The sequence below is a fragment of the Leptidea sinapis genome, chromosome 15 (assembly GCF_905404315.1).
Source record: "Leptidea sinapis chromosome 15, ilLepSina1.1, whole genome shotgun sequence".
In the NCBI taxonomy this organism is placed as follows: Eukaryota; Metazoa; Arthropoda; class Insecta; order Lepidoptera; family Pieridae; genus Leptidea; species Leptidea sinapis.
The window spans coordinates 532508-546423 of record NC_066279.1 but is presented as its reverse complement, the minus strand read 5'-3'; the positions used below and the strand labels follow the sequence as shown (position 1 = coordinate 546423).

The window sequence follows — 13916 nt, the reverse complement described above, 5'->3', positions numbered from 1 at the left end:
TTCTGTTAATAGGAAAAATATGATGTAAGAATTCGGGAGTATTTAACCAGTAAGACTCCTTTGCATAGGATGCCGGATATATATGATTATGGGTACCACAACGGCGCCTATTACTGCCGTGAAGCAGTAATCTGTAAGCATTACTGTGTTTCGGTCTGAAGGGCGCCGTAGCTAGTGAAATTACCAGTAATTTGCCCAGGCAAATGAGACTTAACATCTTATGTCTCAGGGTGACGAGCGCAATTGTAGTGCCGCTTAGAGTTTTTGGGTTTTTCAAGAATTCTGAGCGGCACTGCATTGTAGATGTAGATGGGTAATTACCCACCATTGCATACAATCACGAAGAATCGAAGGAGCGGGATGGTGCTGAAATATCACAGATATATTTTGTGGAGCTCGCGATTTCTAAAATACTGACACACAAGATTGTTTGTGCTAGAAAGTCTCTCTTTGTCGTATCCCTTCCATACGAGATCACTCCTCTAACTGCGTAATAGTAAGACTGTACTAAAACATAATGTAAAAATATTCTTCTGTTTAAATATCAACCATTCCAAAGTGGCATTTTTGATTTGGAAACACAAGGGAGAGTTGATGTTAGTCGTGAGACGAGTGAGTCCTTATCAAAGACTAAGATTATACTAGAGCATAGACAAACAAAGTGTGCGAGAGACAAGGACATCTCTAACGGAGATACAGCAAGATAGAAAACGAAAGCGAATCTTTTTAAATTGAAACTTTTATTACATCGTCGCAAACTTTTTCGTTTGTATGTTGCATGTCGCGTGACGGCCGGGCGGCGCCTATAGTTCGCAGCAGCTGACCGTGTAGTGTATATGTCGCAGTGATATGATAAAAACGTGACAGTCCTTGTTTTGGTAGCGTCCGCGCATGCTAGTCAATGAAACTATTGGAATAATGTAAGAGCGGCGGCAACATAAGGAAAAACCGTATGGAATCGAGAAATGATAGAAGAGGCTATAACAGCGATGGAACAATTTAAATCAGCTGCAGTAATGAAAGTAAAGAGAACAAACAAGCAATATTATTACGGAAATAAATATGATGTAATGGAGGTAGGTACTACAAAATATTTAATTTTGAAAAGAAAGTGTTCTTCTGACTCTGTGGTTTAAATGGTGACTACAGATGAATATTATGTTATACTTCATGAGACTCACCAATCAACGGGGCACGGCGGCAGAGATAAAATGCTGTATAATTTGAAATCCAGTTATTTCATTCCCACTTCTGTTTTATTGGAATTTTTGAAACTGTGTACGGTGTGTCAATCCTATAAGAAATTCCCAAGAAAAGGTATCTTTGTTTCTCCAATTGTATCTAGTGATTTTAACCACCGCGGTCAGACTGATTAACTTACAGTCAACCCCCTACAAAAGTTATAAATTGCTTTTACATTACTAGGATCACGCAACAAAATTCAGTTTCCTCCGACTAATGATTCCAAAAAGAGCGGCTACAGTAGCAATCGAACTATTTTCCTGGAAGTTGGTTGTCCTCATATTCTACAACGTTGCTTTAATGATAAAAATTATATCTAAGTCTTACCAGATAATTCTTTTAAAATATACCAAAGAGAAATTTTTTGCCATTTCACGGAACCAATTCTGGTATTTGATCAAATCACTAGATTTGTTTAGAGAAATGATAAAATCCTGTTGATATTTTAACATCTGTCGTGATTTGATCAAATCGCTTAGGGAATTGACCTAATCTCTGTTTTTATCATACATATCCCTGCGACAACTAGACTATTACAAATAGACTATTACTTATTCAGTTGTGCCAGTGCTCCACGCATTTTGTTTGTTTTTGTCAGTGTTTAATGTAAATGTTGTTATTTATTAAAGTAAAACTTTTATTTGCTTTTTGTAAACAACGACACAGCTAGTGAGTCCAAAAAACTGATCAACGAGGAAAAAGCAAAGAATAGTGCAAAATGAATGACGATGAATTAATTTTACGCCGTAAAAAACAGAACTTCGGCGTTCTGTTCTGTTTATAAACTGTGAAACTCAAAATGAAGATGGAATTGATAATAGAATGATTGAAAATAATTGAAAAACGGATCAAAATGACTCAACGATAATATAATATTGTTTTCATTTTCTTAATATGTATATAATCTAAATAATTGTTAAGCATTATGTATGTTGTACTCTCCCTTATTAAAAATATTGATTGAAAAGTATTGGGAATTAGTCACCCCATGTAAACTGTATATCTATATATACATGAAAAATAATAGAAAGTATTCAAATTTCATAATTTTTAATCCTTTTCAATCAATATTTTAAACCAGGCCTAAGACACAGAGTTAAATAAAAATATTAGTTGGAGACTTAGTCTACTTTTATTATTTCCCATTATCATTCCAATTTTCCAAGTATAAAATTAAGATTGATAAAGCGATTTTGTGAAATAAAGTTTCACTTTTACCAGGGCTTCATAAAACCACAAAATCCTTTTTTTTACTGCAACCGATTATGATTGGCAAGTCGTAAATGTACTTATTATAAAGTAACTAACACACACATTGACGCAGTACTTGTACAGACATTATAGGGCTGTCAGTCGTCTATACGGCAGTATATTCTAAGTCTATGGTCTGTGTAGAGTAAATAGTGTAACACATTGTAATAATGAAACAGCAATAAAGTATTTTATCCTATTTATTTAGTGTATAAAAATATTACACTTATTTGTGATAACAGCGACACCTATACACACAAAATAATAATAACCACACTAAAAAAACATTTATTATTAAAATAAGGTTCTAATTAATACTTAATATTAATTCTAATGAATTCCTTCCAGAGGAGAATAGGATTTGTATTGGTACAACTCAGGCCCTCCGTAGCCGTACAGTAACTTGCCTTTACCATTTTCATCGTAGTAAGGGAAACGGTATTTTGGTCTGGAAATAAAAAAAAATACGTAAGTAAGCAACTTTCAATGCCGTGCTAATTATTTGGCCCTATTTAGTGGTTACTGCTAAATTAGACAACTGTTTTTTAAAATATACAACTTTTTATTCAAATATAACAACAGTCGAAATCGAATTCGTGTTTTTTTTTCTATTGAGATTATTCCACAACACGATAAATCACCAAATCGCACTAACACAGCGCAGTAATTTAAGATAACAATTACGTAGGATAATGTTACTTTTGGAGCCTGTGTTTGGGAGTACATGGGAGCAATAAAGGTCGAGATAATCTAAAGCCCCAAAACGAGTCGCAAAATGTACTTGTGACTTGTAGCCAAAAATAGAAAATAAGTCGAAAAATTCTATTGTTTCATGTTAGCTGATTAAAAAAACAACTGATTAAAAAAAACCTTATATTTTGACCTATTTATAATGAACTTCCGGATGACGTTGTTATGGTAGGCCCCTCAAGAGACTGACCGACGATCTGATCAAGATCGCCGGTTGGATAAGGGCAGCGCAGGACCGATCGTCATGGCGATCTTTGGATGCCTTTGTCCAGTAGTGGACGTCTTCCGGCTGAGATGATGGTGATGATGAATGAAAAATCGATAAGTAATAATAAAGCCAATATAATAAATAAATATGTGTTCGTGGGATCGCCTGTTAACTCTCTAGAGCCTTCTCAAATTGAAAGAACATCTAAAGCGGTAGATGCAGCAGAGATTAAGCTAAAAACTTAAAAAGGAGAAAATATGTATATAAAGACCATGAGTTCTTGGAGACTGTGATTACAAAAAGTTCAAGTCTATATGCTCTGACACATACCTATCTCAGTGGAAAAGATTAGCCATAAGAGGTTGATACCTATCGTTAAGCGATTGATGAACACCTATCTTGCGGCTTGCGACCTTCATTATGTATTCTGTTTACAATAGCATTAGGTATTTAGTTAATTATTAAACTTTTCTTTCATCTCCGTTATTTAGAGGTTACATTAGCTAAGACGTTCCCAGATTTAAGAATTCAAATTCAATATTCCTGTCACGCTAATGCTGACGAGACAAAGACAACTGATGGTCTCAATAAATATCATAAGAAAAAACTAAATAATCAGTATTTGGTTCTCGACAATTACCTCCTCCAAAAGTTCCAAATCCAATCGTAGCAAAAGTTATCAAATCGAAATTTTGGACACTGAATGGGAAGGAATTATTCTGTGTCGGTCTGTTTTATTTTTACGCTTATTGTTGTCGTATTTGTATACTAGACTTCTGTTACCGGCCTGATTGCCAAAATTAGAAAATTCAGTTTTAAAGAATATTTGAAGTACTCTAGCACTTATAAAAACAGAATTATCAGAGCAAACCAGAGAGACATAGATAATGATAATGGAGGGTAGAGGTATAATGATTTTGATTTAATTTGAAAATGTTTGTTATCTACTGTTAAAAGCCAAGGAGCAAACAGTCTAGAACGTTTGTATAGAAAAATTGCTGCTAATGTTTCTTCTAGACCTCTATGTAGGGTAGAGGCAAGGAATATTATCTCTTATGGGAGAAAAGTTGAAACTGATGCTGTAAATAAGAATTCAATAAGTTTCTACAATGGCGCTGGTGTAGGCACAGGGTATGGTATGAAGTATGGTGAATGTAGCAATTGCAAACGAATATGCCGAGTTAAAAAATATAATATTATTGTCGACTTAAGTAGTTAATTATTGAAAATTTCAACAATTTACGTTGTATAAAATAATGTAGTAAAAATAACCTTAAATAATTATTATAGGGAAACGTGCAGCTAGAGTGATTAGTACTATTTTATATTTGGTGCTTCTTTTAAGATTTACCCTGACACTTTCTCATATACACAGATTATTCTCCTTATCTCTGCCCTCCATATAGAGTGCTTTAGTAGAATAAATAGATTAGTAATTATAGCTACCTCTCAAAATATTGGAAGTTCGGAGCACGCGGTTGTGGTACTGTGGCCTCCACTGTCAGCAGCAGTGAAAGAACAGCTATCATCTGAAAATTAAAAAAAATATAAGATATCTATGTGTACATATTTGAATCTGAAAGTGTCCAATTAGATAGGTAGTTGCATAACTATATTATTATCTACAATTTCATACGATCTTGACATAATATTGCCTGAACCTTTTATAATGTATTCATTTTAATACGTCACTGATCTATCGCGGTATGAATTTCGAACTTCTCTAATTTACACACATAACCACAATCTCTTCTTCTTCTCTACATTCTTATACCTGAGACTCCTAATGAAGGGTGATCTCTTTTTGAACACAGATCTCACATAGATCCACAATAGCCAGAAGCTATATTTATAATTTGACCAATGAGCATTAAGTGAAACGCACTCACTCACCTCCGTCTGTTGACTGAATGTTTGCATTGCGAATGTATTTTTAGGAGTTAGTTATGAGGTAGGTATTTTTTCATAATATTAATAACGACAAGACAGCAAAAGTATGTCACTAACCAGCCTTCCACAGAGAACTATATACTTACATTTAATTGCACTGTGGCCAGCAAGTCTTTGACATTAGTAGAATACATCACTGAAGTTTCAATGATAAGACTTTTTAACTTTAAGCAGACGAAATTCCGGTCGTCCTTATTATTAATAATAAGAGTGTGCTCATTCCCGTAACAAACACCAGAACTGACATAACTTGGATGAGACGAGCAGGACGTTCAGCTGATGGTAATTGAAACGCCCTGCGCATTATAATGCAGTGCCGCCCAGGATTCTCAAAAAACCCAAAAATTCTGAGCGGCACTACAACAGCTGCGCTTGTCACCTTGAGACGTAAGATGTTAAGTCTCATTTGCCCAGTAATTTCACTAGCTACGGCGCCCTTCAGACCGAAACTCAGTAATGCTGACACAGTATTGCTTCACGGCAGAAATAGCCGCCGTTGTGGTTATATATATAATATACCTATAATATACCTTTTTATTAATATACCTACAAAAATAATATGGCTGATGATAGCGAGGGTACTACTTGTTGTAATTGGATGTTCCTGTTAATGAGAACTGCGCATTTGTAAATGAATTTTCATTTATAAGTTTATTTCTATAAAAAATCTTCACATGTTGATAATATATGCACAAACTTCATTATTTGCAGTAAAGTGCATTTTTACATGACGTATTTACGCACCTACTGCTAATGTTTTTTTATTAATTTACTTTTTTTAACTTTCTCGTGTCAGTCCAAGCGTTTGATTATTTTGATACACCACTTTGCACAGTTCGTATTTAAAATAATTTGTAAAGTGATGATAATGAATGATATTTATGGAAATTGATTTAAAAGATTAGCAATGAGTTTCCTGCCTCTCAACTACAGATATATACATGATTTAAAGCTATAAGATTCATCAGTTTTAATTTAAAACCTAAATGAGTAGGTCATACAAAAATTCGTATAAAGTTGTAGTTTTTTTTTTATTATGTTTTAGTGTCAGTTAATAATAATATATAATCAACCTGAATGAAAACTCCAACAAAAAGCCGTACACAGAAAACAATTATTATGTCATCCTGGTAGGCAAAAATTTTCATATAAATGTTCATAAAGTGAAAACTACTGGGCCAAACTAAGTAATTTTTATGGGACCAAATGGCATGTATTTCGCATCTAACAAAAGAAGAATTACGTAAATCGGATCATAAATCTCAGAGTAATCGGTGTACATACATAAAAAAATACCGATCGAATTGATAACCTCCTTTTTGAAGTCGGTTAAAAAATTTTGAACTGTTTTCATTAACTAATCTAAAAAGAAAAAAAAAACAAATTGAGAATTGGTTTGTAACAAAAGTTTGCACAAACGAGCCAACTAGTGTTAAGTAATCACCGTTGATCATTAACAAACAATGACACATTACACAAACTTGAAGTACTTAAGCTACAAAAACCAATAGAATCAGACGTAATATTGCGGAAATCTATTGCCGTTTAAAATATTATAGTATATTAATGATGCTCTTTAGTAATAATTAATTTATTCCGCTTCGTTTCATTATATCATAAGGTCACTCTCGTTCCAGCGTTTGGTGAGTCAATATCTCCTAAAGATGTCTAGATGACTATGACAGCTGTCAACACAAAAATTGCGGCAAACGGTTTTAATATATCTTCAGCAACACATTCTGCTAAAGCAATCATGTATTTACATTTTCGAGGCTTGCAAATTTGTGCGTAACCACATCTATTTTGTGGAATGCTAGAGGGACAAGACAGCCGCATAGACTGGTTTTGAAACATTGTCCTAAAACAACAATTTTATTAAAAATAGCCATAATAAATTGCCCGAGGACTTGAAAATACTATCTAAGAAAATGTTTATACCAATACTCTAAATGGCTGCTTGAAAATATTTTTATAGTAATAATAATAATAATAGCCTTTAATAACAATCTTTACATAGTTTTCGATTTACATTTAGTTTGCAGTAGACATCGGCACAGATTGTTTTGCTTTCGCATAGGCCTCCCCCAGGCTCTTCCAGTGTTCTCGGTCATGACATGATCTGCTCCACGTCACACCAGCGGCATCTTTTAAATAGTAATAATGAATATTTAAAAAAGTATTAAGATTTTGCATGCTTTTAATACAAGCTGGATAGAGGACACATTGTAATATTTAAAATCTGGACAGTCCCTTTTCAAAGCAAAATAAATAATTTCATTTCATTTCACTAAAACAATGTGACAGTCGTATCGCGTAGCTGTCTTGCACACTAAAGCAATAAATCTGGCCTGTTGTGATGCGTTGTGGCTCTATATGTTAGAGTTAGTTAACTAGACGTATAATTAATTATCTAAGCTTCGCGGATTTTACCTTTGCGTACAGAATTAAGTAGGATAAGATTTAAATAAAACACACACGTTTATTCATACTACTTGAAGTACTTTTAAATATTTTACGTATCCTTTTTTTATGGAAAAGGAGGACAAACGAGCGTACGGGTCACCTGGTATTAAGTGATCACTGCCGCCCACATTCTCTTGCAACACCAGAGTAATCACAGGATCGTTGCCGGCCTTTAAGGAAGGTGTACCCGCTTTTTTGAAGGTACCCATGTCGTATCGTCCCGGATACACCGCACAAGGAAGCTCTTTCTACAGCTTTATAGTACGTGGAAGAAAGCTCCTAGAAACTGTGGAGGACCGCCACACATCCAGATGGTGAGGATGATATCCTTGTGGCGTGTCGTGCGAAGGTGGAATTCGGCGGCAGGAATCAGGTGAAAGAACTCTTTGGAACACTCCCCGTGATAGATGCGGTAGAAGACACATCATATCCTTACAGTGTTTTAAAAAGTGTAAACGAAAATCCTTGTATTGATCACATTCAAATATTTTTTTATTCAAAATAGGATATGATATCACTTATTAAAAGTCAAAAACTACCACCCATTCCATTAAGTATATGCCTCAGACCTAAGAAGAACGGGCGCAACAAACTTAGCAGGCTTCTTTTTTTTTCATAAAAATAATATCGTACAGTTAAACTTATTATTTAATAGCCAGAGGGTCGTGGCTTCATTCCGAATCCGTACCTACCACACAAACATTTTTTAATAATTCTTTTGAATTTCGAAAAACATTTAACATTTTCTTTGATCTTGTTGTAAAGGCATATACAATTTTATTACATACTAGCTGACCCGACAGACGTTGTTCTATACATAATATAAAAAAAATGGAATTTCGTAAAATTCTTAGCTGACCTCTACTCGGTGAAAAGAATATTCCTTCGCGGAAATCTCTTTTATATATATATATAGATTATTAAACATTTTACTTACATATTATAAAATAGGTATGTGGTACTTGAGGTATTACTTGTTATAACTTCATCGCCATTGTAAAATACTGTAAATGATTGAAAAGAGTGGCCGTTGAGTTCTTCTTACGAAATCTACTTTTTCCGAACATACTTAAATATGTATATTCAGTAATTTAAATAAAATGTGTATAGTGATGATTCAAAAGTGCCTAATTGAATAGTTTATTTGACTTTGAAAAATATACGCAACTATGTTTTAATCATCATTTGTCATTAAGAAAAATAACTGAATTATTACATATAATAATTCTTTAAGGGACACAATACTAATTTAATGAAAGTAGAATGGGAAGCACTGGAGGAAGGGTCTAGCAATTTATGAATTATTTGTAAATCCGGCTTCGAATTTGCCAGTGATTTATAATTTTACTGGCTTTTTTTCAAATTGTTTTTTTTTTGTTCATAAGAGTGTTCAGTGAATGTATTAACTTTTTTATCTTTAGAGGAACTCAATCAAATTTAAATTTAATATTTTTCTAAGATAATCTAGAATATAGATACCTACGTCTAGAATCTAGATTCTTTTTTATGAAAATAAAGGATGAGACGAGCAGGACGTTCAGCTGATGGTAATTGATACGCCCTGCCCTTTACAATGCAGTGCCGATCAGGATTCTTGAAAAACCCCAAAAATTCTGAGCGGCACTTCAACTGCGCTCGTCACCTCGAGACATAAGATGTTAAGTCTCATTGGCCCAGTAATTTCACTAGCTACGGCGCCCTTCAGACCGAAACACGGTAATGCTTACACATTACTGCTTCACGGCAGAAATAGGCGCCGTTGTGGTACCCATAATCTAGCCGGTATCCTGTGCAAAGGAACCTCCCACTGGTAAATAGATAGTCTCTTGCTGCTAGACAACGGATAAAAACAGGCCAGGTTTAATACTTTACTACTTCTTCCACTGGCGATTTGTATGTTACATTGCGTTGGTGTGCGTGAATTGCTCAAAATAGAGGTTAACTCTAAACTCAACTTAATATAGACCAATCATATAATAGACCTTATACAATTAATATGTCTAGATAGTATCTTGCTGTTAGACAACCAATAATAACAGGCCAGTAATATTAGTTTAGTGTGCGTGACAAGCTACGTCTTACACTCGCGATTTGTATAACACTTTGTGTTAGTGTTCGTGAATTGCTCAAAATAGAGGCTAGTTCTAAACTCTATTTGTTTTGACGTTTTCACAGCTGTCATAGTTTATCTAGACTTATAAATGATCTAAGATTTTTTAAATTTCGTTTTTCGTAAACTACATTCACCAAATCCTTTAGAGATTACAATTCAATTCACAAAACGTGTACTGTTTTAACTTATGTACTATAATACAGTGCAAATTAGATCTGTTGGAAATAATATATGCTTAGATATACATAACAGTTTGCGTAATCATTTGCTTTTTTCAACTTTCATATATTAATATTATTTATTTATATTAAAACTCGGACCTGTAGAAAAGAAGGTGCTTGTATCGAATTCAATACGGAAAGACTGATTTTATTGAAATTATTAATTAGCACAACAAGTGATCTTTGAATTTGGTACGGACAGATAGGTATTTCTCTGCAAGGTCGCTGCTTATGATGAAAGATCGATGCTTGAAAATATTACAAACGACCATTATTACCAATGTTACTATTTCTTCCCATAATTACTCGATTTATGCGAATTACCATTGGTTATTGTTAGCGCGCCGCAGGCGACACCTCACGAATACCTCGATTACCATCGCTATCGGTAAATATACATCTTACTTAGATAGAAATACTCGATTCTTTAAGACCTATATTCAAGAAGTGGTCTCAATAACTACATCATAATGTGATGAACATGCATTGCAACAATATTATACCTACTTGATCATGGATATGACGTTGACCGTTTTGGAATACGGTCCTTAGATTATTTTTATAGAAACTTTACACGAAAAGATATGGAACTCCAGATAACAAATCCACTTACCGTAAGAAAAAAGAAATTCCAACACTTTTGCATTGTCTGACAGCTAATTTCCCCGCGTCAATCCAAAACTTTTTATTTGTTAAAGGCTTACTTTCAAACAGCCGGCATACGTGCGTTCGATAACGTGCTGGTTACAAAACTGTTATGTGGTTATAGAAAGTGTGCCTCGAATGTTAATGATCCCTTATAACCCACTTAGCTACATTATGAAAATAATGTGATGTCCTCGGATTTTTATACTTGATAATTCAGTAATTAACTAACTTTTAAGAGAATTTTAAAAGTGCGTACGAGTCAGAAAAATTTAATAAGTACTTATAATATATTAGAAGAGATTTATTAAGTCTGCCTCAACGGGTCTTGTGATGAATGATTCTAGGAATTTAGTTATTTTAGTGACTAAGTACATCATGCCTCATGCATTCAGATTATCGTGTTCATTATTCTTAAAAAAAATCATCATCATTAAATAAATTGATTTTTTTTCATTATTTATAACATAAATTGAACACTTTTGTCTATGTAGGTATTATTGTAATTTTCTGTTTTTACATTACAATCCCTTCATGAATTTTACAATTTAGATATAACATTTATAATAACAGCAAGCAAGAATGAGAAGTTATATTTTGATTTCAGTATCTATCATAGTTAATAATGAATAAATTAAGACAACTTGGATTGACATACTTTATCTAGTTATATTTTTACATAATTATATATCATAAAATGAAAAAATTTAACAACTTATTATGTTTAATGGTCGTTTAGTGTCCTACGAATGGCGAAGTGCCTGTAAGTTGATTGTTTAAAGCTGTGTTGTAACTGGATGACAATTAGTGTGAGTGAAAGTTGGTACTCCCGGTCGATGAATACCGTAAGGTTACGTCACTCTCGGCTGATCACTGACCGTAGAGGTATATACCACTGGACTAGCGGCTGTCAAAGTGCTTTTGTGTCTGTCTGATATTCGCCATTTTGGCGCTGTTGGCCATGTAGCGAGAGTCTGCGGAACTACAACTAGTGATGATAACCGCATCTAAACAAACATATATAGGAGAACTATTTACAAAAAAAAATGTGTACTTTATTACGTTGATTCCTGATGTATAAATAACACGGATATCGACCGAAACAATTTCAAAATGCAAAAATACTTCAAAGTATTGTATGTTTCTCTCGCAGCCATCTGTATTATACGTCAAAATTAGTTCACTGGACGCTCGAGTGTGGCGCTTCAAATAAGCACAAAAAATTTGCTGTCAAACACATGGAACAGCCAGTCCAGTTGTATTTTTACAGGTCAGTGCGGCTGATACTCTTCGCTGTAGAATATTCCAACTTTACCATTTGATATTTAAATATTCTTACTCGTTCTCTTCTACAGTGGGACGGTTTCAAACAATTGTCAAAGCCGAAAAATTTAACATGAATGATGACAACAAATGGCTGTCTGAGAAAGAAGAGACGGAGCAAGAAACTCTCCAAGCATTCTTTTTTTGCGCTCTTTTAATAAAAATATATAATCTAAAGATTTAATTAGCTTTGTTAATTATGTCACACATTTCAGTTTAGTTTTTTTTTCAAATGTAAGTTAAAGGCCTTTTATAAATAACATTGGATGCCTAAAACCAGTAAACTTTCATCTATTAGTTGCTGTCACAGTTGATAGCAGCCTGACATGTCAAAGATGAAATTCAAACGCTACAAAACAACACCATATTCTCTGTCTAGCATTGCATCATTATTTTACTATGGATTCATGCTGCTAACATTAAGGCCCTTCAGTGAGAAAATAATCTTGAGCATTCGTTCCCTCTTTACCGTACCACACCACTACATTACGTTGGAGAAGAGCTGTTCGTGCTGTAATATATCAGCTTGGTTAAGACAATAACAAGTAACAATAAAGATTTAAAGGAATATTTTCAATGTTTATTGTCAGTAGGGTAAGGTGGGGCACATTGTTACAAAAAAAATAAATGATAATGTAGCGACGAAAATATTTATTTAATCAACTTCTAACTACACCTATTAAAATTTAATCTATACATATAAATTGGAGTGCCTGTTTGTAATTTTGAAATAACCGTTTTTTACTACATGAATATGAATATATTATATACGGAGCATACACCAAAATAACATTTTATACAATTTATGTCTGTCGGCTAATCTCTGAAATGGCTGGACTTATTTTGACGGGACTTTCATTGGCAGGTAGCTGATATAATAAGGAGTAACGTAGGCTACGTTTATTTTACAAAAAATCTTTTATTTTAGAAAAATAAAGTAATGTTGCAATGTCCAAGAAACGGTATAACTCTAAAAATAATTTATATGGCAAAACAACGTTTGCCGGGTCAGCTGGTAAAATAGTAAATATACGTTTACAAAAATTGTCGTTCTTTTGATAGTATTAGTAATTTTCATTGATACAAAAGTGGAAATATTATAATATTGCCTATTACTTATTCTATTTAAGCTACGTATTTTTTTTTATTGTATATAACATTTATTTGCTGCAATATAGTCCTTTAAACGTTGAAGCCAGTTATCAATAGAAGCACGCACTCTTTCCATGGGAAAATTCTTCACTGAAAATCGTACTTATTGTTTAAGAGACTCCAAGTTCTAGTCTATAAAACTGCCCACAAGTCCATAATCCAGCGGATTAAGATCGGGACTAGATGACGGCTAGTCTTCAGCTCTGATGAAGTCTAAAACATGCGTTTCCAACCAAGACCCGGCGCCGAGTCTTGATCCTTCCGGATCATTCTTGGTTGTTGAACATGGTGTTGTTAAGGGGTTGTCACTACCTTCTCAAGAACCTTGATACACTTGTGCCGATGTTTTGATACCTTTTTCACGAAAGTATGGCTCAGTCACTTCTTCATGCCTAATACCCCACCAAACCATCACTGAAGTCGGATAGTGCCCACGCTGCACTCTGTCGACTAATTGGGAAGCTTCCTTAGAGCTTTGAGCATAAATACGGTCATTTTGTTCGTTAAACTGTTGCTCAATTGTAAAAAATTCTCATCGGTAAATAAAATTTTTCAGTGACATCCCTTTGCGTACCGCTTCAGTAGTTGTTTAGATTTT

At 33.9% G+C, this 13916-nt stretch overlaps 1 protein-coding gene across 1 annotated transcript; it reads right to left on the bottom strand.

Moving 5' to 3' along the window:
* Positions 1 to 2675: 2675 nt before the first annotated feature.
* LOC126968436 (uncharacterized) lies at positions 2676 to 10972 on the bottom strand. Its single transcript, XM_050813468.1, has 3 exons — positions 10812 to 10972; positions 4898 to 4980; positions 2676 to 2941 (listed from the first exon to the last, which is right to left on the bottom strand). Exons 1-3 carry the CDS (start codon positions 10842 to 10844, stop codon positions 2824 to 2826), a joined length of 234 nt encoding a protein of 77 aa, XP_050669425.1. The 5' UTR covers positions 10845 to 10972; the 3' UTR covers positions 2676 to 2823.
* Positions 10973 to 13916: the final 2944 nt, after the last annotated feature.